The 25,184-nt window shown below is 44.1% G+C and overlaps 6 protein-coding genes and 1 long non-coding RNA gene across 8 annotated transcripts in view; 1 reads left to right on the top strand and 6 right to left on the bottom strand.

Annotated features, from left to right (window-relative positions):
* The window catches only part of LOC125986762 (uncharacterized), a 4,236-nt gene extending 2,437 nt beyond the window's left edge, over positions 1-1,799 (bottom strand). The window contains exons 1-3 of the long non-coding RNA XR_007487761.2: positions 1,653-1,799; positions 1,114-1,241; positions 1-1,004 (exon numbers count right to left, since the gene is read on the bottom strand). The exon at positions 1-1,004 is cut by the window's left edge and continues 171 nt beyond it. This is a non-coding gene — a long non-coding RNA (uncharacterized lncRNA). The remainder of the gene's footprint in view (positions 1,005-1,113; positions 1,242-1,652) is intronic.
* Positions 1-3,638, top strand: part of slc39a4 (solute carrier family 39 member 4) — a 4,987-nt gene extending 1,349 nt beyond the window's left edge. Inside the window, exons 2-12 of the mRNA XM_049750581.1 lie at positions 1-197; positions 855-1,032; positions 1,121-1,251; positions 1,322-1,493; positions 1,648-1,820; positions 1,893-2,057; positions 2,159-2,263; positions 2,330-2,387; positions 2,473-2,625; positions 2,698-2,885; positions 3,013-3,638. The exon at positions 1-197 is cut by the window's left edge and continues 181 nt beyond it. Coding sequence (XP_049606538.1) covers positions 1-197; positions 855-1,032; positions 1,121-1,251; positions 1,322-1,493; positions 1,648-1,820; positions 1,893-2,057; positions 2,159-2,263; positions 2,330-2,387; positions 2,473-2,625; positions 2,698-2,885; positions 3,013-3,141 — 1,649 coding nt within the window. The 3' untranslated portion in view covers positions 3,142-3,638. The remainder of the gene's footprint in view (positions 198-854; positions 1,033-1,120; positions 1,252-1,321; positions 1,494-1,647; positions 1,821-1,892; positions 2,058-2,158; positions 2,264-2,329; positions 2,388-2,472; positions 2,626-2,697; positions 2,886-3,012) is intronic.
* An 814-nt stretch (positions 3,639-4,452) lies between these two features.
* On the bottom strand, positions 4,453-11,425 carry recql4 (RecQ helicase-like 4). Of its 2 annotated transcripts, none has more exons than XM_049750549.1 (26): positions 11,309-11,425; positions 11,195-11,228; positions 11,010-11,113; positions 10,767-10,913; positions 10,562-10,692; positions 9,673-10,366; positions 9,489-9,571; positions 9,295-9,394; positions 8,978-9,155; positions 8,615-8,875; positions 8,462-8,554; positions 8,192-8,328; positions 7,979-8,062; positions 7,716-7,907; positions 7,446-7,628; positions 7,174-7,372; positions 6,895-7,088; positions 6,711-6,794; positions 6,418-6,555; positions 6,082-6,352; positions 5,867-5,996; positions 5,624-5,790; positions 5,365-5,542; positions 5,072-5,228; positions 4,885-4,993; positions 4,453-4,654 (listed from the first exon to the last, which is right to left on the bottom strand). In XM_049750549.1, exons 1-26 carry the CDS (start codon positions 11,390-11,392, stop codon positions 4,533-4,535), a joined length of 4,254 nt encoding a protein of 1,417 aa, XP_049606506.1. In that variant the 5' UTR covers positions 11,393-11,425; the 3' UTR covers positions 4,453-4,532. The 2 variants fall into 2 exon arrangements, with proteins under 2 accessions (XP_049606506.1, XP_049606507.1); XM_049750550.1 differs by having other exon boundaries at positions 6,082-6,349.
* Positions 11,426-12,075: 650 nt separating this feature from the next.
* Positions 12,076-16,495, bottom strand: cndp2 (carnosine dipeptidase 2). Its single transcript, XM_049750595.2, has 12 exons — positions 16,245-16,495; positions 15,446-15,524; positions 15,233-15,376; positions 14,966-15,128; positions 14,118-14,206; positions 13,721-13,921; positions 13,562-13,646; positions 13,195-13,355; positions 12,951-13,115; positions 12,676-12,817; positions 12,287-12,434; positions 12,076-12,215 (listed from the first exon to the last, which is right to left on the bottom strand). The coding sequence occupies exons 2-12, from the start codon at positions 15,503-15,505 to the stop codon at positions 12,149-12,151; spliced, it is 1,425 nt and encodes a 474-aa protein (XP_049606552.1). The 5' UTR covers positions 15,506-15,524; positions 16,245-16,495; the 3' UTR covers positions 12,076-12,148.
* Positions 16,496-16,839: 344 nt separating this feature from the next.
* LOC125986739 (zona pellucida sperm-binding protein 4-like) lies at positions 16,840-19,197 on the bottom strand. The gene is made up of 9 exons (XM_049750597.2): positions 18,736-19,197; positions 18,474-18,596; positions 18,209-18,378; positions 18,041-18,138; positions 17,814-17,962; positions 17,550-17,724; positions 17,342-17,477; positions 16,978-17,052; positions 16,840-16,912 (listed from the first exon to the last, which is right to left on the bottom strand). The coding sequence occupies exons 1-9, from the start codon at positions 19,145-19,147 to the stop codon at positions 16,904-16,906; spliced, it is 1,347 nt and encodes a 448-aa protein (XP_049606554.1). The 5' UTR covers positions 19,148-19,197; the 3' UTR covers positions 16,840-16,903.
* Positions 19,198-19,322: 125 nt separating this feature from the next.
* dus3l (dihydrouridine synthase 3-like (S. cerevisiae)) lies at positions 19,323-23,222 on the bottom strand. Its single transcript, XM_049750582.2, is given in 16 exon segments — positions 19,323-19,574; positions 19,649-19,777; positions 19,845-20,033; positions 20,098-20,173; positions 20,258-20,354; positions 20,511-20,621; positions 20,699-20,764; positions 20,843-20,959; positions 21,059-21,211; positions 21,290-21,331; positions 21,405-21,531; positions 21,533-21,644; positions 21,746-22,097; positions 22,192-22,423; positions 22,634-22,736; positions 22,802-23,222. Coding segments are annotated over 15 exon segments (1,956 nt in total). The 5' UTR covers positions 22,714-22,736; positions 22,802-23,222; the 3' UTR covers positions 19,323-19,501.
* Positions 22,802-24,822, bottom strand: LOC125986742 (transcription termination factor 1, mitochondrial). Its single transcript, XM_049750600.2, has 2 exons — positions 24,715-24,822; positions 22,802-24,430 (listed from the first exon to the last, which is right to left on the bottom strand). The coding sequence occupies exon 2, from the start codon at positions 24,387-24,389 to the stop codon at positions 23,244-23,246; it is 1,146 nt and encodes a 381-aa protein (XP_049606557.1). The 5' UTR covers positions 24,390-24,430; positions 24,715-24,822; the 3' UTR covers positions 22,802-23,243.
* Positions 24,823-25,184: the final 362 nt, after the last annotated feature.

The following is a 25,184-nucleotide window of genomic DNA, read 5'->3' as shown; positions in this document are numbered from 1 at the left end:
AGGAGGTGGAACACTTTCTGCACGGAATCACAAGCGGGAATTCCCATGAACATCACCATGAGGAGGAGGAGGAGGAAGATCACTACGCAGGGGAGGGCGAGTCATGCGACGGGCATGAACATCCGCATGTGGGCCTTCGTGGATTAGAAAGTGTGCTCAGCGCATTTCTCAAGCACTATGAGTCATCAGACATTGAGGTCAGTGGGGAAAATATTTGCTTATGGTTGATGCTTGACTGAGTTTTGACCTTAGTCGAGGATGTCAACATTTTTCTTCAGAGGGCAGCATACAGGAAAATCAAAGAATGCAAGGGCCACTTTGACCTTCTTTGCCTTAGCTATAAAAAAAAATAATCAGTGCACTTCAATTGCACAATATGTTTACATTTATTTGTACAGACAAATGACTAGGATAGCAAAAAAAAATGTCGATTATTATTTTGTATGACGAGGTTGTTTTCAGGCCGGTCGTGTACAGTATCTGCTCCTGCACAATCACTAACTACCAAAATGAGAGCGTTCTGTACTAAGCTGACCTTGAGCCAAAGATTGCAATCCAAGCTATTCGCTACTACACTGAATTATCTTTGTTTTTCATCTGAGAACTATGAAGACATTTTGTTACAGTTTTAGAGACGTCTTAATTGCAAAATACAAGGACGTTGGAGATGGGAAGGAATTTCTTCTTTCCTTCCCGTGTTTACCATCAAGCAAAGAAAGGGCAATGTGGTTCCTATTATGATCCAGGACCAATGGTCTTAACGTTTGAGAGCATCTTACAAACCAACAACTAGAAGGTTGTGACAAACTTACCCACCTTTCTTTTTTTTTTTTTAAATCATCATTGTTAACCAGAACTGCATCACATCGAGCGACATCATGTTGGAGGTGGAGGAGACCCAAGTGGCTGGTGCAGTTCTGGGCCGGGTCTTGTATCACGCCCTGCGAGGTCGATGCTTTCAAACACTCCCCGAAGAAAGTTTCTTCCTGGATTATATCGTGCACCTGGGCTCGGAGAATTTTACCATCACAGGTGAAAGAAAAAGAGAAGTCGTTTTGTCACGTGACTTGAAACTGAAAAAGAATCAAATAAGAAAAAGCTTTTTTTCTGAACCTTGAAGACTTGGAGGCTCTCATGGCTTCTCTGGACATTGGACCCGAGTTGGAGTCCGACCACGGGCACGGCGAACACGAGCATCACGATCACGGCAAGCAACTCAGGCATTCTGAAATGAACGGCACCTGGGAGGAGGTAAAGACGTCATTGAAGATTACGTGGTATCAAAGCGTTTAAAAATGACAGAATGTTCTGATTCTCCTAGCACTGTTTCTCTGCGCACGAGCTGGTACAGATCCACAACCTGACTGTGGACTCCCCCAACCTGGGTCGCTCTGACCTGGCTCGTCTTAGCCCGGCGCTAATCCAGCAGATCCTGAGCGGGGCCTGCGCTGGCTCGCACCCGGCGAAACCAGACGAGCTCAGCAAAACGGAGCGTAAGTGTCAGAAGACTTAACCGCTGAGTTCATTGCAATACTGTTGCTAACCAAAACAGCAATACCTAACCTTTTGCACATTGCTGATTACGTGTAGACTTTATTAGCCTTCCAGTAAATCATTTACATTTTGGCTTTGACGCTCTCGTGTCAGGGTACCTGTACGCCACCCTGGCCAACGTGATCATCACGTTGATGTCCATGTTCGGGATCGTGTTGCTGCTGTGCACGGCGTGCACCAGCGTCTTCCAGCTGTGCATCCAGTTCTGCATCAGCCTGGCTGTGGGCTCGCTCACGGGGGACGCCTTGCTGCATCTGCTGCCCATGGTGAGCCTTGATACGAGAAAAATATCACAAAAGTATACACAGAATAATATACATGTTCTACCGTGTGTTTAGTTTCTGGGGCTGCACGTGCACACGGACGAAGTCAGCGGAAGCCACCACCACTCTGAGCTTTCGGATTACGTCTACAAGATGTTGGTGGTGCTGGGTGGGATCTACTACTTCTACTTGATGGAAACCATCTTCAATATTGTCACGCATGGACATCATCACCATGGGGTGAGCCAAAGAAAATGGAGCTATCAAGTTCATTTACACCCACTGAATGAGAAGTTCTTAGCCCAAAAACATTTCATAATCCTTTGTGACAAACCTTCAAGGATGAATCGGAACCTCACCACTGCGACCACGGCCGGGTTCTAGAGATGTATCAGGAGAAGAGTAAAAACAAATACAAAATGAACTCAACTTCCAAAACAGACCTGGTAAGAAATGTCACATATTTTAGGTGCATTAATATCATTGTAACTGTGATTATTACGACTATCAAGGTGAAAGAGGAGGAGGAGGAAGAAAAATATTATCACATGTCCAAAGAGAGGACCAGAGGTATGATACGTGAAATTGCACAAATGCAGATGTTTACTAAATAGATCAATTGAGTGGTAACTAATTGAATTGTGTTTTTGCGCAGAACATCGGTTGCTGCCTTACATGATCACTATAGGGGACGGCATCCACAACTTTGCAGACGGCCTGGCGATGGGCGCCGCCTTCTCGCTTTCGTGGAAATCTGGACTCGCCACGACGCTGGCCGTCCTCTGCCACGAGCTGCCCCATGAACTAGGTGACACAAACACCGGACATGGCGTTTTTACCGTGACTGATTTGTTGATTTCAATATTTTTTGTCTACCCAGGCGATTTCGCCATCTTGCTCAACTGCGGCCTGTCGGTACGCAAGGCACTGCTTTTGAATATCGGCAGCGCCTTGACGTCCTTCGTGGGCCTTTACATCGCCTTGAGCGTGGCGACCGACGTGGCCACCATGCAATGGATCGCCGCTGTCACCACGGGCCTGTTTCTCTACGTGGGCTTGGCTGACATGGTGAGTGATACTAAACTTTAATAGAGGAATTTCTAAAGTGGTAGTTGGATACATTGCAACAATAAGAGGGAAAAAAAACACACAAATGCAACAATGTTACCTTTTTGGGTCTTGTTCTCCTCTTCAGCTGCCCACCATGATGCACATCAAGTCCAAGAGGCCGTGGCTGATCTTCGCCCTGCAGAATGTTGGCCTGCTTTGCGGTTGGGCCATCCTCCTGCTGCTGTCCGTCTACGAAGAGAGCATCAGCTTCTAGAGGCCTCGGCCCTACTTTGGACTTGACACTTGTCGTTGTTCTAGGATGTTAAATGTCAGACACACAAGTCTAGAAAAATAAACAATTTTACATAAGGTACACAAATGAGTGAAATCAAAACACAGTTGGCTTTACATTAGCGCTACGAGCGACTCGTTCAATGGACAAATGTATTGAAGTAATTGAAACGGGACTTTGAACACAACTACACACGCAAGCTGACTGTTTAACATGCACGTTTCTTCCGAGCCACACGACAGCATCTTACTTTTGATTGTAAAATGCACAAACGTTATGTAACTTTGCACAGTTAGGATTTTTTTTTTTGTGTTTGCGTTTATTAGGGGGGCACAAGAGCAACAAATATTGTGTTAAAGTATGATTTTACTTTGGCTCACCAAAACATTTTCAGGATGGTCAATGTGTAGCAAAAACATCAAGTGTGATATATATTTTGTGAATTTGCAGTTTGAATAATAAATATGCCAGCACTACTATTTACATTGCTTATTAATTCAAATTTTCAATTATTATCTAGTCTATTCAACTTTGTCCTCCAACTGGCTGAGGATGGACTTTTTTTTTTTTTTTTTTAAATCATCAGCATCATCTAATCAGTTCCTGCTTATGTGAACATCTTCATTAGGGCCAGAGTCCAGCGACAACTCATCAAAACTAGCATAGTAAAAACTTAAACTCTGTGCACTACACAGGTGGCGACAACGTCACCGTTGCACAACGCACATGTTGGCAGCGTGTTGAGCTTGTAAAGCCAAATATTGCGCCAAGGCCTGCTGACTGAGGAGAACATTTCACTGCGTTTTTTTAAGCACCTCTAATGGTGTCCTGTGCAAAATATTGTTTGAGCCTTTCTATGTTATCAGGACCTTGAGTGCAAAATTAGTGGGGAGTGTTCAGTCCTGTAACGAGGTCACCCTCACCTCAGCAGTTGATTAAGTAAACATTAAGAATAAAGAAATCTGACATTCCTAATCTGGAGTTTATGACGGAGGTCAATGTTTGCCTTCAAACATGGGGAGCAAAAGCATCCTCCTGGTGGGAAACAGTGTGCATTGCTCTTCCTTATTCCAAGTGTTGGTGTAAATGAAGTGAGCAAACACTTTGACCTTTGGATTGTGTGATCATAGCTGCCCTTCTCTGAAAAATACTGAAACACAAAAAAAATGTGATCAGTGAAAGAAATGCATTAAGTTACAGATTCAAGAAAATGAGAGCAATTTTAACATACCTCAGGAGTTCTTTGATTTGGATATTTTCCGAATAAAATCCAGTGGCGTTAAGTCGGCGATCTTAGAAAAATACATCTTTTATTTATATGCAAAGAACCACATTGATTTATGTAGACATTAAATAAATAAACAGGGTGTGTTTTACTTATATTCAATGATCGCTTGAGTTGCCAGCTTAATGAGCTGGTTGAAGTCAAACTCGATGTACTTTCGCCAGTAGCGTCGATCTCTGCCGTACATTTGGGCAGGGTAGCACGGACTTCCTAAAAAATAAACATGTACATATTGAACAATTTCACATTAATTCAATTTATTATGACTTTTCACTAACTTTCCTTCCTGTCAGCAAAACACATAAAAGTCTTCACTTACTGCATGACACCATCTACTGGTTAGAACTTGGTCAGGTCTTCCTAGTCTTGTTTTTTTTTTTTTAAATGGAGTTTAAATACTGGGAGAAAAACACATCCTGTAGTATGAAGTAATGTATTACCGATGCCGTGAAAGATTCGGGCAATGGCTCTGCCTGAGAACTTCTCGTCACTTCTGATGGACAGGAAGCTCCTTATGTCTGCTCTGATCTGATCCTCCCAATCCAAGAGCTACAAACAAAAAAACATCACTCCATCCATCCACAACAACAAAATAGTTTAAAAGACTAGCATAGTATTTTGTGTCACCTTGTACCGGTCCAGGCTATCCTCCGGTTCCATCGGTTCCAGGGTGAGGTCTCTTTCCCGCCGCTTGTCAAAGTAGTCGGACAGAAGGTCCTTCAGCCGGAGACTGCGACCCTCATCCAAGTCGTCCGTGCAGGACAGCACATTTTTGAAGGCCACACTGGTGACAAGAAAAAAACAACTTTGCTGCTAAAGTAATCGAGACAGGTAACAAAAGTATGAGCAAATGCAACATCTTGAAGCAATAGGTGTTAATGAATTCCATGACTTGACTTCAGGCCCCAACTACTTTGTACCTTTTGAAGGCCCTGAAGCAAGCGCTCAGCTGGTAAAGCTGCGACCGCTCTCGATCCTGAACGCGCCTATGCAGGAACCGGCACACCTTGTCCAGTTCCTCGTCGCTCAGGTCTCCATAGGAGCGGAAGTAGAAGGACAGAGAAGAGAACTCGACGAGGACGCCACTTCGCCCGCCAGCTAACAGAGAATCCAGTTGCAGACGTAATATTCAAACATAGACGCTCGTATTACTAGAAGACAAATTCAGCGCCCACACACCTTTACCGGTGCTCCACTGCAGCTGCCTGAGTCCCCTCTTGACCAAAGGGAGCTGCCATCCCATCGTGTCGGCCACCTCCACCACGTCAAACTCCAGCTGGTCATACGACTCCACTCGCTCACCAGCCATCCGCCTACGGGCTAGCACGACGGCCACGGGTGGGCAGCTGCAAAGCCCCAAGTTTTTTTTAGACACAAAAAGGCATGATCATATTATGTGAAAAGTTCAAAAACAGGGTTCACATTTTCGTGATCTTTCGCAGCTGTCTGGGGCCTTCATAGCAGCTGACTTTGCACACAGACAGTGTGTGGTGGAGAAGCTCTACAAAGCGCTGAGGATGAAGCTCCAGATAACATAGCAGTGTCTCAATACCTGAGGTGGGGGGGGGGGGAGTAATTAGAGCCCAATTAGTTTGCTGCCTAAACAGGCAGGAGAAAAGATACGAGTGTGTAGTTACCTTCTTCTGTGATGTCCAGAGTTTCTACCGTCTCCTGGATGGGGACGGCTCTCTCATGAGTGTGACACACTCGTTCCACGGGCCAATCAGAAGAGCTTCCAACTTCCTGCTCACCTACAACCTCCACACTGACATTGTTGGCATCCGAATCGTCCGTTTTATGACCATTGTCTGTGGAATGTATCATCTCCTGTCGGGTGGATGTGTCGTGACCGATTTCCTGATTGCACGTCTCCATCATCTCCAACAGCTCAGCATCACCGACGTCCTCCTTGTCATAAGCAGTGTCGAGTATGGTTTGCGTGGAAATCCACACATGAAGCAGGTACTACTTACCTGGATCAGCTCTTTTTGTTTTTGGTGGATTTGTTTGCATTTGCATGCCGGGAATACTTTCTGGACCAGCCTTTTCACCGTGTAGTAGTCCACCGTGTCGGAATAGATGTGACGTCGCAGCTCATGGAGGTCCATACCCTGCGTGTGAAGATGGATCGTACGTCCATATATTATAATAAATAATGGAAAATATTTTTATTTAACAGTATGACGCAAAAGCTGCAATATATTCTCAATATGGAGGTGCACCTAATATTGCGATCACAATGTTTAAATTAGAGTTGCGAGCTTACTTCAGGCTCAAGGAAGAGGTGACAGTGCGCTGGTTCTCCATCTCTTCCCGCTCTCCCGATTTCTTGGACGTAACTCTCAAAGCTCTGGGAAAATAACGTGATGCTGAGGTCTCGAAGGGCAGTTCAGTATACACTTCCAGTACTTGCAATACTTAAAGTACTCTGTGAGAAGACTAATCCGAACCTTGGGCATGTTGTAGTGAATGATGCCCCGCACGTCAGATTTGTCTAGGCCCATGCCAAACGCCACAGTGGCCACCACGATCCGCAGCTCGCCGCACATGAAGTTGTTTTGAACTCGGCGGCGTTCTGACCCCGAGAGGCCTGCGTGATATGACTCGGCCTGCCACTTGAGAGGTTTACGAATCTTCTTCCTTGCTGGACAAAATAAAAACAAGGGAGGCCAAACTCATTTGCTGTCTAAAGAGGCTGCCAACATAGCCAAAAAGTATAGGCCCCTCACCAAGTTCTTTCTTCTTTTGTCCCACTGGGTTGACTTGCGTTTGGCTGTTGCTGATGTCTTTATTTTCTTTCACGAGAACTCCCTGCAGGCATGTTCTTAGCAGCGCAGCCACGCGAGCCGTCTCCTCCCTCCTGGTGCAGTAAACGATGATGGAGTCCAGGCAACCGAAGCGATCGCCTTTTAACAAGGACACCAGAGCCTTAAAAAAAAGACAAAGAAAATGCGTTGTAAACCTGCAGAAACTCGCGGGGGGTAAATAGGATCGGTCATACCTGATCCTTCTCCCGGTCCATGGACACAGAAAGGTGCAGGTTGGCGGGCACGGCGGCGGATCGGACAGCGATACCGTCCTGGTCGTGGATGTCCAGGTGGTGAGCGATGTCCAGAGCTGTAGACAATGTGGCCGTGGCTGTGAGTCCAAGCAAACACCGCACACCCAAACGCTCCCTCAACACCTACAAAAAGAGTGCAATCAACACCAATGATCACGTGAGCCTCAATTGCTGCCCATGAAAGACAAACTGATTTTTTTTTTTTTTTACTTTACAAAGCCTTAGGTAGCATGGGCGGAAGTTGTGGGACCATTCCGACACGCAGTGGGCTTCATCGATGCACGCAAAGGCCACTGGGGGGAGCTCCTGCGCAGAGGGAAGGCATCCCGAACTGGAGCCGGCACCTCCGCCAACCAGTGCTTCGGGAGAGAGCAGCAGCACACACACTAGACCTGCCTTTACCTGAGCAAACATACCAAGGAACTATTCAGTAATCCAAACAAATCACAGTTGCAAAAATGGCTTCCTGTTACCTTTTGTATCGCAGCTTCTCGTTGTTTCATTGTCATGTTGGAATGGATGCAGGCTGCTTTCAGGTTGGCTGGGAGGCCAGAGAGCTGCACAAACACATGTTCACACAAATGTTACTTGAACTGACTGGACGAAAAGAAGAAGAGAGGAGAAAAGAATCAAGACGTGGTGGAAAAAGTGCAGTTATGGAAATGTTCTTCCTGAGGTTGTGGCACCTGGTCATCCATGAGCGAGACAAGCGGGGAGATGACTAAAGTGATGCAATTGGACCGCTTGGCATACAAGTAAGCTGGCAGCTGATAGCAAAGCGACTTGCCCATCCCTGTCGACAACACCACCAGGGTGGAGAGACCTGCACAGAAACAAGGAACATTTAGTATAGAAAGTACATTACTTTGGATTAGCACCTTTGTATGAAGAACTATATTACATGCAATGTAAGTCTTTTACAGGACGTGTGCTGTGATTCAAATGTCTCTACGTACCTGACAGGATCCTCATGATGGCTTCCTCCTGCCCCGCCCTGAACGAGCTGTAGCCAAGTTCTCGGAGAGCATCGAAGACGTCGTCAGGTGTCGCTGAACACATAAAGTTGTGTTATTGTTTTGCAATAATCAAGTGAAAGTCAATTTAATTACCCTGAAGTTTGCCATCGTCTGTGAGGCGGTAAAGCGGCTCCATGGGTGGCGGAGGTGTTGGACGCTCGTAGTCGGGACGGATCACGTTGAGCAGAGCTTCGTCTTTGCTGCTGTTCTCAGGTTCTCGCTCTTCTTTGAAACTAGCACCTTGGTCCTGAGGTTGCAGTGTTCCTGTCGCCCTGGCAACCTCCTCCAGGGTGGGTAGCTCGAAGGGCTCCTCTTCATCAACGGGCTGCTCCTCGCAAGTAGAAGGCGGAGGTGCTGCAAAGCAAAATGGGAGCTTGGTAAGAATAAAACTGAAAGTGTATGTTAATTACATTTTAAGGTCAAAATTGATGAAAGTAAATTTCCCTTGCGCACTACCTGGTCCCTTGCAGTGGATGGCCCAGTGTCCTGTGGCGCCGCACTTGTAGCAAGTGTCCCCCTGGCGGCTATGGCCGCCACGAAAGCCGCCACGAAAGCCGCCACGCCGTCCTCTACCCAAAAAGCCACCACCGCCACCAAAACGTTCGCCTTTCAACTGGAACTTCTGTATGTACAACTGAAATAAGACAGCTGTTTTACTAAATTATTATCCAGCTGATACAGAGTTAAAACATTATTTGCTTTTTCTTTAAATCTGTATGTTTTGAGTGAATTTTTTTTTTTTTTTCATCACATATTCATTAAACTGTATGTACTTGTTTGCGCAGGGCCATTCCTCTCAAGGCATATCCTTTGACGTGAGATTTCTTTTTCAGATTGATCTTCACAAAGTTGCCCTCTGCAACCTTGGAGCCCCTGAAAAAGGATAAAATAAAAAAATTTGGTCTTTCAAGTGGTGAATAAGAGCAGTAGAAATATAATTGTGAATATGTGGTCAAATATATCTTACCTGGCTCGGACTGACTGTGCTTGATATGATCTCCTGGTACCAAAGTCTTCATCAACTTCGCCAAGCAGGTTCTCCTGAGGAACCTTAACAGGAGTTACATAATGGATGGATCGTTCAATTATTTATCATAACCTAATTTTTTTTATATTCAACACTAACAGGATTTCTATATTCTTTAGACTACCTTCTTTGGCACCTTAGTTGCTTTGTCTTCCTCCACCTCGGTATCCTCTTTTCCCTTCTTCCTGCGTCTCTTCTTCCCATCTCCTTCGGCTTTCTCCTCAATCTTCTCATCCCCTTCCTCGTTCTTCTTTCTTCTCCTCTTCTTCTGGGCTCCCCCTTCTTCTATTGCCCCTCCTTCCCGCTGCCTCTTCTTCTTGCTTTTCTTTGGAGGGCTCTCACTGGCCTCTTTCGGTGGTGCCGTGTCTTCAGAATTTTCCTTCTTTTGCTGGGAATGTGGAGCGACATTCAGTGGAATATTTATCATTCCATCTTTTTTGTCTACTTGTTTCTCATCAGTCTCCATTAGCCGACACCCCTCCTGGTTTCCTGCACCGGGCTTCTCTTCAGCTCCCAGCTCATCAAAAACTTGACACCTCTCCAGCCACTTCCTGTCCACAAAGCTCAGTCGGTTGGCGGGTGAAGGTCTTCCTGGGGTGGCAGGAATTTGAAGCACTCCTCGACTCGCAGGACCAAGGCCTCCATGTAAAGTCCCTGAGTCTTTTTCTACATTGCCACTAGAGATAGGCACCTGAGTCCCACCAGTACTAACAGAATCTTTGGACGTTTCCGGAACTGGTGGAAATAGCTCAGAAGGTTCCTGAGCATCCACTGGGGGGAGCTTATCAGACACGACTTCTAGGCTTGGCTTCTCCCGTCTGTTAGGCAGGAGCACAAACAAAATGGTTGCCTCATTTCATTTGTTCAAATTGAGAACAAGTGAAAAGTAAACTTTGATTGTTTACGTTCCTCTTTCAAGGCTACTGTTTTGGTTAGCGAAACATTGAGGACTGATTACACATCAGAGTGAAGGCTAATTGTCCACACCATCTCCGCCATCTTGTCTCCCTCACCTTGGGGAAAAGGGGCTGGATTCTGCATCAAAGGATGTGAAGACAGCGTTATTCTTCTGTGCACTTTGAGCGTCTTTTTTTAAAGAGTTCACAGGCACACGCCCAGATTTTTTCAACGAGACTGGTTTCTCCTGAAACGACAAGCACACAATAATAAGATAAAAGATAAGATAAACACACAACCTCGGCTTTGCCCTTGAGCTACCTTGCTAGTCAGTGTCGCCAGGTTGTTTTTTAGTTTGAGGCCATAATATTGCGCAGAAGCCTTGAGAGAATCTCTGTCCAAGGCACTAAGGGACCTGGGCGAAGAAGCCGGTAAAACGCTGCGATTCAGGTGAGAACCCCAGCAGTCCTGAGCAGAAAAATAAGACTGAAGGGTTAGTCATTGTACTTTTGGATTGTACATTGTCCTTGTGTTCTTTTAAAAGGTTGCAAAAAAAGCAGTTACCTTTTGAGGTGCACATTCAGTCAGTTTGGTGTTAATTCTGGTTGCATTGCTGCTGCCACTTTTCTCTTTGGCTAGTTTTAAACTATGGTATTCTTTGTATAAATCTGGAAAAGGGCAAGATATTCAATACAATTATTTTACAAGTACAATACGGACACAAAAACAAACGTTACGTATGCACTTACTCCTCGTGTCCTCTGAAGCTTTGTCAATGTCCTCCTGAACATTTTATGGAAACATAGAATTGTTTTAACTGTAATAATACCAAAAAAGTCACGTAAAAAGCACAAACAAATTACCTTGACTGGTTTCCTTTGGTGCTCTTTGACAAAAACTTGCTCCCAGCTTTTCAGCAGGAGTTTTACCTCGTTGTAGCGGTCCATAATAGAACCGAACGCTTTAGTCTAAACTGTGAAATAAAAATGTTCAGGGAAGTTTAACATGACTCATTAGACGAATTTAATACGAGTTTGAGGGGAAAACAAGCACTATTATAGCGAACAAGGACGACATACTCGAGCTGGCAAACAAAACGCTTCCGTGTTTTTTAGATTTTCCCGCCCCGGAAAATGGCGGCTTGTGTTGCCAGGTTTATTTCTTTGTCCCCCTTTTCTGAAACGCTATATACGAATTAAAAGGCATAATTCAACGTAGTCTGAACCCTACAATCATTTAATTAATATGAAATGTCTTTGTGCTGATTAAAAGGCGTAAAAATATATTGTGAAGCGCTATAAAATTTGTGTTGGTGAAGCGTGTCAATTATGAAGCGGATATCCGGGTTCCAAATAAACACGTGTTCTCATTTAAAGTGACAGTCAAGCTTAACGTGGAATTCTGTACGTTTAATTCACAGTAGCACTTTTCAAATAGTACACACAGTAATTTGGTCAAATTAAAATAAAAATAAAAAATAAATAATCTAATCTAATTATACTTACGATGGGTTGAAACTTTCATACTGTTTTGGGGTCATAATTCATCATATATTTCTGGTTGATATGAATAATATACATAATAATATACTGTACCTTTTAGGGTTAGTGAGACATACATCAGCCAGGAATAGAGTAACAAAGAAAATGTTTTTATTATTGTCAGCTATTTAATTCAGCAGCAGTGGTTGTGACAATGGGGATCTATTCCAATAGGGACACCTCATGGAAATACGCACCCAGCATCTTAATCCCCTGAATGTAGTTTGTTCTGAGAATAAACAAAATAAAGAACGTGACTCACGACGCTTGAAGAAAAGGCTGTAAAAAAAAGACAAGCACCTGTTGAGTTTTTCGTTCTGGGAGTGCGCTCCGTCGTCGGAGGAACCCACAGGAAGCAACATGACGTTGCGCCCTGTCGCCTCCTGGAAGGTCAGGGTAACGGGGATACTGCCGCCCTCGCGTGTCAGGTCTGGTTCCACGCCAAAGACTGTCATGTGATAAAGCCAGATGATTTAACCCAAGAGGTTGCCAGTGTAGAGATTGACAAGAAAGTAGTGGGAAGAAATGTTGCGTCATAAAACCTGGCATTTGAACAGCAGTGAGGAGACTATTTCGATAAGTCCTAATTTTACCAGTTTTTTTTTTTTGTTTTAAACGTAATAACCCATACTTTTACTTAAGTACAGAATTTGAGTACTCCTGCCACCTCGGTGATAAGCAGTACATACCCGTCTTCATGGCTTTGCGACCCGCCATATAGTGCGGATGGTTGAAGTCGGACACCCAGGCTTTGGCCCCGTGGCCCATTGACACTTTCAGCTTGTTGGGGCTCTCCAGTTCTGCAAACTTCTTTTGGAGATAGTCAGTCACCTGAAAACCAAAATAATGAATGTGATGGATAAATACAAATTAAACAGAAATATTGACTTGTGTGATATTGGTGATTTAGAATGATGGTGAGTGAGTGAGCAAGTCAACTTTTGAAGTCTTCTTCTTATCTTACTTTCTTCTCCACAACTTTGGGATCCATGTCAGGCACCAGGCGGATGGAGAATTTGCCGTTGACTTTGCGGGGGATAACCGTCTTGGCGCCCGTATCGGAGAAAGCACCCTCAATGCCGTGCAGAGAAAGCGAGGGGTACCTCCAGCGATGCATTAGGATTTGCTCCTGCACGAATGAAAAAAAGAAAACCAGTCACCAAAAGCACTGTGGCCTCGCTTCTCCCATTATGACAGCCTTGACTTACCTTGGTGCTGTGCAGTAGCTGCCCGACCCCGACGTCTTTACAGTACTCCTCCAAGTCGAACTCGATCTTCTCGTAAAGTTGCCTCTCGTCGTCTGTTAGAGGAGCCACGTCGTCGTAAATGCCAGGAATCAAGATCTTTCCTCTCCTGTCCAACAGCGAGCCTTTAAAAAGAGAGAAAAAGCAAACGGTCAGATTTGTGGAAAGTGGAGAATGTGGAGATGCCACCACTCTTCATATGTGCTCCAAAACTGAGAATGTGAGGGCATGTCCCTTCACACTGACTAAGCCTCAGCTCCAGTTTGAGGTACAATAAGTTCCCTTTCTTTATGCACTGTCACCTAGAAGAACAAACAGCAGTTTCACTTGCCCATAAGTGAAATAAGGTCCATCATAGCCTCGTGAACAGAGCCGCCAAAAACCCCCGAGTGCAGGTCCTTCTCACATCCGTCCACCTTTAAAAATAGCGCCAAGCTGTTACAAACATGCTGTGTGTCAAAGCCTCAAAACAAAAAGTCAAGATGTCAACCTCGATAAAGAAGTAGCAGATTCCTCTCAGGCCGTAGGTGATGCAGGGCTTGGTCTTCCCCAGCCAGTAGTTGTCCGAGATGCAAACGTAGTCCACATCTTTGAAGAAGCTGTCCTTGCGAGAGAAGACCAATTCATCCAGGCCCTCTGATCCTGACTCCTCCATGCCCTCAAAGCAGAACTTGATGTTGATGGGAAGCTCCTGCCAAGTAAGAGGCATGTCATAATAAATACGAATTAAAACAAAGTTGGTAGAAGCAACAAATGCTGTAATTGATGCCAGTGGGATTAATGATTAAGTAACTGTAGTGAGAAGCTATTTTCCATGGAGACCTTTGGACACTCAACAGTGGTCGTCAAGCAATCAAGTTGTTGATACATTCTTGTTTAAAGTATACCTGCTGGATCTTCTGGTAGGCTTCGATGCAGTTAAACCAAGCCAACACAGGACCTTTGTCATCAGTGGAGCCTCTGCCATAGAGCTTTCCTGTGCACACACACACAACAAAGTTTATTTCACAACAATCTAAACGTTTTTTGGCTATGAAATTATATTTTTATGCATGAGCCAGCTTTGTAAGAATTATCCAAATAGTTGTTATCGTAACACAGGTGAGTAAGTTAATTTATAATGGATACAAAAAAAAAAAACAGGAACTTTGGACTGAGGTCTGGGCTTTGGAACCTGTTCCAAATGTTTTTTAGCTGAATACATTTTCTTATTGCAGCCAGATGAGCAAAATAAATGCAGAACTGGCAAAAAGGAAGAGACGGGAAGAGGATGTGGAGGAGGTGCTGCTTTCTGTCAGCTGATCACCGCAAATGCCATTTTAGTGGCTCATCAGTCCATACAAGCCCTTGAAAGTCCACACTTCAACAACAAAGCAAGATAATGACACTTACTACCGAGTTCTACTTTGCGAGTAGAGAGATAAGACATGATGACTTGGAAAAGGGACTTTGGTAATTAGCGTCAACGATGATAAAAGCTGCACGTCCTACCGTGCTTGGAGCAGTAAATATAAAACCTACTGTGCAGCTGAAAAATACATTTATATGGCTTTTTCACCTCAGGTATGTTAACTTCTCAAATGTGTCATATCAAAACAGGTTAGCCAAAAACAGCCGGAATTGAAAAATGAAAGTAACAGTTTCTGCATGACTGACTCCCTTTTGTACACTTAATCCTGAAGTATGTCGGCGAGCTGTTACTTTCACTTTTCAATTCCAGCTTATTCATCCTCACCATCTTTCTCTATCAGAGTGAACGGCTCCGTGTCCCAGCCGTCGTCGATGTTGGCCGGCTGGACATCGAGGTGGCCGTAGATGCACACCGTCTTCTTTCCCGGGTCTGAGCCCAGATGTCCCAGGATGATTGGAGGCAGGGGGATCTTGTCCCCGCTTGAAAGCTGCAACAAATAGAAACACTCTCAACAGGATACAAACCTTTTTTTAATGTCAAATTCTTTCTTCTGTTGATGCTGATTACTTCTATTAGTGTGTTTGGTCATACCTCCTGCTGGCCTATGTCCACCATCTCCACTGTGCCACCCAGCCGCACAATGTCCTTAGCAGCCATTTGCATCATCTTCTTGATCTCGTCGCGCTTCTCGGGCCAGGCGGACACGCTCTGGACGCCCACCCATTCCGCCAGGCGCTGGTCAAGATATATATATCAAAATTATTATTTTTTTACAGTAGAGGATTTAGAGTAGCATCATCTTACCTCTATGTATAGCTCCTGGTGTTCATCCACATACTTGAAAAGAGCAGGGAGATGAGCCATTTTGTCTGGTTGGAAATAGCTGAGAATGACAGAGGGAGAATAGTGAGACAAACTCCTCCTTAGCACTGCTTTATGAGCTGTGCAGGAGTCTAACTCCACCTACTTTGCTGACAGCAGTGTGTGGTTACCCAAAGAGCACAGGGAACTACATCTGCAGTCTTACATTCTGTTGATTTTGGTTGCTGCACCCTTAAGTCTTGACACACCCCACCAAATTGAAACTTTGAGTTTCATGACAAAACAGTTAGAAATTGGGTTGCAAACGAAGACTTAGCTAGCTCTGACAGCTCACTTGTGCTTTTGTCACTTTACTGTTATGTTGAATATATTCATTACAGATGCTTTAAGGGTGGGGTCGTATCTTATTTTCATTTAATGTTGTCTTTAATCATTGTTTTACTGCCCCTTGAAAGCTATACATTGCCTTAGATATGAATGATGCAATAAATAAATTGTCTTGCTTCAATGAAAAGGACTCATGATTGACATTTATCAACAGCAGCAGCATTTTAAGGGTAAGTAAGCATTCGTTTAGTGTTGTATTTTCTTAGAGAAAAGTCAAGAATTTAAACCGAGGGCGACAAGTAGCTAGCTGTCAGGTTCGTGGTCGATAGCAGTGCTATTTCCAGTAAATCGTATAGGGAAAAAACGTTTTCTTTAAAATACTTTGCAATAACACAGTTGAACCGTTTGAGGAATAAGGATAAACAATGATTTGATGGAATAATTTCCTACTCACTTTTAAAACTCGTGCGGCCAATTTCTTAACGTCACTCCCCCAGTCTGACGAATGCTTAGGAGTACGCCGCCGGGCTTCGTCGTCGTAATAATAAAAAAATAAAAATACTGCAACACCCCCAACCAAAACCAAAACTGCAATTTGACGTAAAAGTTGTATTTGTTAGACGAACAGGTTTACAAAACAGAGAGGACGTGAAAATGGGCTTAAATGTTTTGATATTTTGCTCTCGTGTTTATTCCGCAAAGCATTGTGGGTTACTGCAAATAAGTTGTTCTCTTTTTTTTTTTTTTTTTTTTTTTAAATTATCGAATTAGAATCAAACACGTAAACAATAGATAAACATGAATTATTTTTAGTATTGGGACGAAAATAGAACACGTTAACTAAAACATGCTAATACAATCGCGTGGTTATCGAGTGACGTCATTAGTCTGACGTTCCACTTTTTTCAAATAAATTAAATATTCAGTTTGCAACAGCAATCCAGTTTTAACAAATAAATGAGTGACTTTTACCTGACACATTATGGGAGGAGATTTAAATGCCCAACATGATCCATTCAGCAGCTTGTTTGATTAAATGCACAACAGGATACATTTGGCAGCTTTATTTAATGTACAATAAAATGTAGCTTTTTGTCCATAGGCTATGAGTCCTTAAGATTCCTGCAAAAAAAGTAACATTAAAATATTTTTACTCTAACACCATCATGCAACATTTACAATCTCACTTTTCCATCAAAGCAGCGCTCTTCGCAAGTTTTCTCATCTGACCAGCAAACCTCAGAAGAGCACATAAAGTGGATCTGTAAGGGGCAAAATTAAAGTATGATGGATAGTTATTTGAGTTTTTATTCTATATCAAATACCAAGCTTCAGGTCTATGCAGTTGTACAAAACAATTCCAAGTAGTAATAAAATGACTTGATGACTACTACAAATTCACCCTGGTCATTTGCTTTGTCCACTAAATTGTCTTCCTACTGTTACATGGACCTTAAACTGGCTATTGAACACATGCTCAAACATCTCTACATTGTTTCAAGCAATAAGAATCAGTAGAAGCTCCACTCTAATGGCTTTCCAGATACTCACTTGCTCATCGAGGTACCTCTTAGTCTTAACATCCATAAACTGGAATGCCTTGACCTCAAAATGCCTCTGATGGCGATTTTGGGGCAAATCACTCACTTGCAGAATGGCCACACTTGGATCATGAGGATTAGCACACCTACAGTGAGAAACATGGCGTACCTCGTAAGCCAGATAAAAACGGGGTTGGTGAGTTGAGATGATGGCTTACCCTTCATAAACGAGCACCAGGGCATTTTTTGCTGAGCGAGGGAACGCCAGACAGTACTTGACCAAAATGGTCGCTTTGGGTTTAGGAGACAACAGTCTCAGCTGCAAATACACAGGTTTGCCAAGGATGTACCGCAATTTAGGGAAAGATGGCAGGAACGTAGAAAATCTCTTATCTGTTTGGAATTAAGCACAACACCAAAACAGACAGGGTGATATCAAAGTAATCAATCACAGTATCACAAATTAATCTGTGAATCCCAACCTGTCGCGATCCTCAATTGAACACCGTATAAACCATCGGAGTAGATGGACGTCGGCACATTGCGGCTTGGGATCTTCACCATGAAGCCGACGCTGGCCAACGGCTGCTGGTCACGAGCAGCCAATCCGTAGCGACACTCCACCAGGAACCTAAAATTGAAGAGACATTTGTAATGACATCGCCGCCGCTGGAAAAAACTTTTATGTCGCTGGTGTAACATTGACAACCTTAACGGATCAGTTCTTGTGATGATGCCATACTTGAGGTTGAGAGCTTGGACTAGTGTCTGGACCTCAGCCAGGTAGAACCTTGTCAAGCCAATTTCCTGAAAGTCAAGGGGTGTTTTGAGGCAGGAGAAAGCAAGCAAGTCTGCATGCGACTGAGTGACAACTTACATACATATGCGTTCCACACTCTGTTACTTTAAACTTAAAGATGGCAAAGTTGGAATTCACCACAGCGGGTTTGCACTTTGTTCCGGGAATCACAAGCTGGGTGGGGTCAACAGGCATGGATGCGTATGTGGACCGGATGATGAAAACAAAATGGAGGTCTACCGTGCACTCTGTGTGGAAAATGTGACGTTAATTGGAAAGCTAAACTGTAAAAAAGCCTGAAATAGTGCAAGTGCAACTTTTATTAGAAGAAATAAAAATTCACCATCCATTGGATAGAAGCATGTATGCGAAGTTGGATTCACACAGCATCCCATGGCCTCACAGTCAAAGGGCAAAATTCCGGAATGGCCACAAAGCAGTTGTTCTTCGAGGGCCACGGTACAGTCTGAAATTAAATATTAACTCAGGGGTGTTGAAAGTTTTTGGAGACATTTTTCCAAAATATCAATTAAACCAAACTACCCCTAAATGGCAGACTGACCCACTAGGAGTATGTCATGTATGAAGTGTCAATTTGCACTCACGTTGAGCCCTTGGTGGCGTTTGCAGGGGTGGCGGTGTGCGACACCTTGACGCGGGTGCCCTAGGTGGGACGCCTGAGCGAGGCAATGGGCTGGGGGTGGAATCAACTTGACTTGGATCAGTGGGGCTCTTACATACCCTTGGGGAGGACTCGACAGATGCCTCCTGAGTTCTGTTTGTTCCCCAACTTCCCTTTCCCAGATCGGGTTCCTCAGGATCAGTCCCTTCGCCGTCATTGTTGTATTCACTGCTGTTCTCATCGTCATCAACCAACACCCCAGTCTCGGGTTTCAGTTCTACAGAAAGTGATGTTTCACCTTCCTGATCCCATCCCCAAACCAGGAGACCCCAGGTCATGACCACCAGCAGCCACAGGTGAGCCATATGGACCCCAAAAGAAAAGAAATGTGACATAGCAGAACCAATGCACCTGCCACACCTTGGCTCAGGTACTTAACTGATCACAGCTGGTGGCTTATCATTGGTCAAACCCAAGCCAATTAAGAGGCAGGTGTGCAACGTCAGCCATATTTGATTTGATCATAGGCTTAATTATGTTTACTTTGTGTGAACAAAATTGACTCATACATTGTTTAAATACAAATTTGGTTGTGGCTTTATTGCACGTACAAGTGTACCCAAACACAAATTAACTTAATTTTTCTTATTAGCCAGAACGTACTTGATTACTTGAGTCTCAGCCACAAAAAAATAAAATACAAATAAATCAAATTGTCTTTGTGGTTCTTATTGGGGAAAAAGTATAAATCACTTGTATGAATTGGCTTTATGTTTGGGCAAGAAGTTGAAATTTGGGGGCACGGGTCCAAGCAGCATTTCACTGGAAAACAAACAAAACATTTGAAAGAAAGCACAAATGAAAAAGACTGCGGATGGAACAGGTTGTCCTCTCACCTGATCCTAATCCAGTCGCCGACGTTCTGACTGGCCATCAGGGACTCCAAGTAGTTCCTCCCCATGTAATAGGGTGGCCTCTCGTTGATCTTCACCGGCACTCGCTCCAGCAGTCCCACTGGAATGTACCTAAAATACATTTTAACCCGTTACAAAGTCCGCATGTGAAAGGTTGCTCCTGAAACAAGTGTCCCACCTGCACATAAAGGAAAGCCACTCAAGCATGAAGGTGCGTGTCTTCTCCACGCCGCGTGTGTCCGAGCCCCAGTGCTCCAGGCCATAGTTACTGAAGTCCCGGAGGATGTCCAAGCGCTCGGCCGACGAAATGTCCCAGTGACGGCTCTCCTTGATTTCCGTGAAGAGCCATGGCTTCACCAATGCACCCCTGGTATATGATCAGAATTATACATACATTTTCAGTTTGATTTGGAACTAAAAGAAACACCAACCTTGCAATCATGATTCCAGAAACGCCGGTCTCTTTGGCTCTCATGGCATCCTCGTAGGACAGAATATCGCCGTTACCTAACAAATAAAACATCAATGCATTGCCCTGCATGATTAAAAATGCAACGATTGTTCCAGATGGATCAATCTTTCCAATTCTACCAAAGAGTGGGATGGGGCTGGCCAGCTTGGAGCAGGCAGTGATGTAGTCCCAATCAGCCAGCTTGGTGTAGCGTTGCTCTCTGGAGCGGCCATGCAGCTAAAGTACCACATGAAGAAGAAGAAAACATGTTAGGCAGGCAATAAACTGCTTAAGTTTATTTTATTCAATTTGATTTCACCAGCTAAGGCAATTGAAAATAAAATCTCATTTGCAAAGCTGAGCCGGCAGTAAGATTGGAGAAAAAATAATTACCGTGATCATAGACACTCCCCAATTCTTCATCTCTGGGATGAGTTTATGTGCGATGTTGTTCTTCTCCTGAACGCCGGTGCGGATCTTCACTGTTAAAGGGACATCCAGCACCTATAGTAGACAAGAGAAAAAAAAAACATTTGTTTCCTCCAAAAATTGCACCTAATCATCTGAAAATGCACACTCACATAGTTCATTCCCCGTATTATCTGCTCAAATTTGCGGGTGCGGGTCATCAAGCCGCAGCCCCCACCCTGAGGACCAAAAAACAAACATGAGTCAGGCTTGTGTGTTTTAAGAGACAACATAGCGGGGAAAAAAAAAAAGCTCACCTTTTTATACACAAGGTCAATGGGGCACCCCGAGTTGATGTCCACAAAGTCCACCTCTGTGTTGTTGTTGATGAGCTCGGCGCATCTCGTCATGGTGTCGGGGAAGCAGCCCTCCACCTAAAAAAAAAAAGGAAATAAATAAAAAGACTCAAGGAGCTAAAAAATTAACAATATTGCCATTTTGGTGTGTGGTGGCCTTTCCACTTGTTTTCGAACCTGAACTCCAAAGAGATCTTCACTCTCGTGCCTCTTGAGCAAGGCCCACTCGGACTGCTGACCCTGAAGCAGATTGGTGCACATGGCCATCTCGCCGCAGGTGATATCAGCTCCCAGACGCTTGCAGACGCGGCGGAACGGCAGGTTGCCGCACTGAGGAAAGAGGAGGAGGTCGACAATGAACGGCTGCGGCAATGGCGCGTGTGAAACGTCCGCTCTCGAGGTGCTTACGGTTGTTAACGGGGCGAGGTAGAGTTTGTCTCGGAAGTCCACCTTCAAGGACAAAACATTCATTCAGTCTTTTGTTTGTTTCTAAAAATAAAATACAGGGAGGGTGGAAAGCTACCTGCTTTTTCTCACACGCTCGTAACTTGATGACATCTACATCGGTCAACGCACCGACAGTTTTCACAGTGGACGACTTTTCAAAGCTCGCCTGAAAATAAAGAGATTCGGTGTAAATCGAACACTTGGGTGTGCTTCATCAAGTAGCTACATTTTTTTTTTTTTTTTTTTACCTGTGTTTCTGAATCAGTGGATTCACATTTTGATTGGGTCGTCTGTTCTGCTGGTAAATCTGCAGTACCTGGTAAGAGACACCACATCATTTTGCAAATTTCCAAATAACTGAACACCGGTTTGAAAACCGCTGTCTTAAATAATCAATAAATTAAAATGTCTTCCTACCATTGCCCTGCTGTTCTTTTTTATCCTTGTTGTTGTTAAGCGTCTTGAGGTACTCTGCCGACTTGTCGAAATCAACGGCATGCTTCCTCAGACGATTCTGCAGCTCTTTACTTAGGCTGTTCCTGACCGGCGTGCGGCCCTCGTAGATTTTCACCACGTCGGCGTTCTCGGCGCTCTTCAGTTCCGCCGTGGTGTGCGCCTTGGCGAAGCGACAGGAAAGGCCGTACGCACACTTACCAAAAGTGTCGTACACGTGGCAGCGTTCGCCGATGTCGGCGGGCTTGTTGGCCAAGTAGGTGGCGACGTCGTGGTAGAAATGGCACTTGTCGCCATAAGGACATTGCTTGTTGCCCTGACAATGAGGAACGGCCATTGAGAACATCCAATCACAACAGGTTAACTCTGGCTTCAGCTCACCAAAATAGAAATCTCGTTAAAATTCCTACCTGAATAACTGAGGCACACAGCCTCTTTTCATCGTACGTAGTGGGTTTCTTGTGTGGCCTTGACTTGTTCTGCCCCCTCAGTCGTTTGCCATCCACTTTAGCACCTTTGTTTAAATCCTCTGTGTCTAATTTCGCCTTTTTTATTTCAGGCTCCCCCGCCACTTTGTTCTCGCCTCCCTTCGGGCAATGGGAGTCAAGAAACTCATGGAATTTTTCTTTGCTGGTGATGAATCTGTAAATGCAGTTGGGGGGGTCACAAGCGTGTTTTGGTGTTAAGATGGTTAGAAAAGGCAGTGGTCTGCACCGACATGCAACAACAAGGTGCAAAAGCATGACTTATTTTTAAAAAGGCTTTGGACAGTGCACAAAAAGACTAGAGAATAGGTGAATCAGCAAGGAGCGAACCAAAACAGTTTGGTAGTTGTTCAGTTGAACGACTCACTCGGGTTTGAGGGCTGCTTCTCCCTTTACTGCAGCCTCTGTCCCTTTTGCAACTGCCGTTTCCTCTGCAGGTTTTTCCATCACAGCTGCTTGTTTCTGTTAAAGTACAACATCCACGATTATCGTAGTAAGTAGTTTATAGTGAACATCTGCCGTGGCGCTTACTTACTAGTTTGCCGGTGTTGACAGCCTGTTGTCTGCTAGTATGCTTGGGGCTAACGCCACGTTAATATCGCAGTTGAAACAGTCGACAACGAAGCATAAGTTGTTTCTTAATGCCAGTGAACACTGTTTTTATTTACATGTGTTTACGGTGTCACAGTAAAGAAGCTAAACTACGCGTGAGTAAGAATCAGTCCATCGCTTAAAGGCGTCCGGAAACGACATGTGAAAAACATTAGTTCCGTTCCGGGGATGCAGTGCATCATCATCATCGTCCCGGGTGCTACAATCATTATAATATAGTAAGTACGTAGAAAGCAACGTTTTCTTCTCTCACTATATGAAATATATTTCCCGTTTTCAAGTAAGAAAATAGCTGCAGATTATTCAGTCAGAGCAAAATACACTTTGAATGGTGAGCAACATTATATGAATATAAAAGGCTCCATTTACTCCTCCGCGAGTTTCTCTATCTTGGCTGAAAATCGCTTCTGACTCAAGTCCAGGACGCCGATGCCGTGTGCCTGGAAGTCATAGCCGACACTGCGAAGCTTGTCAATTTTGGCTGTGACATTCTCCATGCTGTAGTCCAATATCTTGGGCTTCTTCAGTATCTGCTTAATTGTGATTCCTTCTTTTAGGAGATAGTCCAATTTTGTGTTCAGTGTCATTTCCTTTGTGTACAGAAGCGTTGGAAAGCTGACAATCATCTTTTTGATATCATCTTCACAAAGGCCCAGCACAAGCAGCCTCTGCTTAAGGTTGGTAATGTTCTTTTTTAGGTACTCACTGGAGAGGTCCAGGATTCTTGCAGCCGGCCCTTGAAGCAGGGTCAGGAGGTCAGCGTTGCTCAATTTAAGACCCGCTTGTAAGTTGTCGATGTTCGCCTTGACTCTTTTTGTGCTCCGGATGAGAATGTAAAGGTTTCTGGAAATGATCGCTTTGGCAAACTCGCTGGAAGCAGTCCCGCCGAGCTCAGCACTGATGTCCTCCAAGAACTCCACCATCTGCTTGTTGAGCTCCAGTCTGTTTGAGAAAATGCGCGGTGCAGTGGTGAGCAGCCGATGAAGGTCCTTGTTGCTGAGTCCTAGTGAAGACAGGTAAGCTATGTTCTTTTTCAAGTTGCTGTTGTCACTGGAGCGAAAGAATGACTCGGGCGAGCGTTCAAGGATGCTCACAATCTCCGTGTCGGTCTGGAAGATGTTCCTCCACAGCTGCCAGCGCTCCTCCAGATGATCCAGGGAACGGGTGATGGCACGTGGATAACGCGATATGATGCTGGCGACAATCTGGCGGCTGGCACCTTTGCTCTGCAGGAAGAGTGCCAGGCCCTGCTCATTTGTGAAGACCCTACGGAGAACGCCGGGCTGACGCTGGCGTGCCTTCTTCACATCTACCCCCAACTGATTCAAGTTCTTCAGCAGAGACTTGTTCTCAGGGTTCACAGATGGTTTAGTATCATTCTCCTTCGGTGCCGCATTGTAAAACCTCGGCAGAGGGCAAGTTGTCACAGGCTGCACTGTGATGCATTTAAAGGTTTGTTGGAAAGTGAATAATCTGTGGAGGCCAATAAATGCTTTGAACGCAGTAGCCATTTTTTATCAGTGTGATTTCCTTACAACTACCATCATGGGACCTGAAAACAACATAATCACACTTAACATCAAGACATTTAGACATATATAACATTATAAATGTTTAAGCTTATATTAACAACATTCAAACATTTTTAGGCAGAGTGGCACTACAATAAATTCTAATGAAAACAAAAAAATACTTGTCTCTAGAACAAGTCAAATTTAAACGTCACTGTTATTCTAAAATGTTTAAAGAGGGAAAGACGAAAGGTGAGCGGAAGACAATATCTTAGTTTGTATATAGTTGTGTTAGAACCGTTTTAATTAGTTAAAATTGACATACCTGCTCCTGAGACATTTGAATCGAAGTTACCTTTTCTTCTTCGTTGATTTCATTTAATCTTCTTCTTTTTCTTGTCTGGTTATTTACCCGCGATGTAGCTGCCGCCACCTTGTGGTCGTTATTCATTATTTAGCAAAAAAAATGAAAACGCATTGTACTTGATTAAAACGTTTTAAGAGGTTACATGCTTAGTTATAAGCTTCATTATAATATGTTTGATTGCATTACATATTTTGAATAAAAAAAACACAAAGGACAATGTTCATTGCTAATAGTTTCAACTATGTTACTTAGTAGCAGTAACATGTGTCCTATGAGGTCATAGTGACATCACCAAATTGTTTCTACTGTTATATTGTTAGTTTTTCAAAATTTAGCCACATGTTTGAATGATCTTTTCTTTATACTGGCTTCAGACACACAGACTCACTGATCCTTTGGCTCTCAACACTGATGAGGGTCTCCACTTA

The sequence above is a fragment of the Syngnathus scovelli genome, chromosome 19, assembly GCF_024217435.2.
Source record: "Syngnathus scovelli strain Florida chromosome 19, RoL_Ssco_1.2, whole genome shotgun sequence".
In the NCBI taxonomy this organism is placed as follows: domain Eukaryota; kingdom Metazoa; phylum Chordata; class Actinopteri; order Syngnathiformes; family Syngnathidae; genus Syngnathus; species Syngnathus scovelli.
This window is presented reverse-complemented; position numbering and strand designations above follow the sequence as displayed.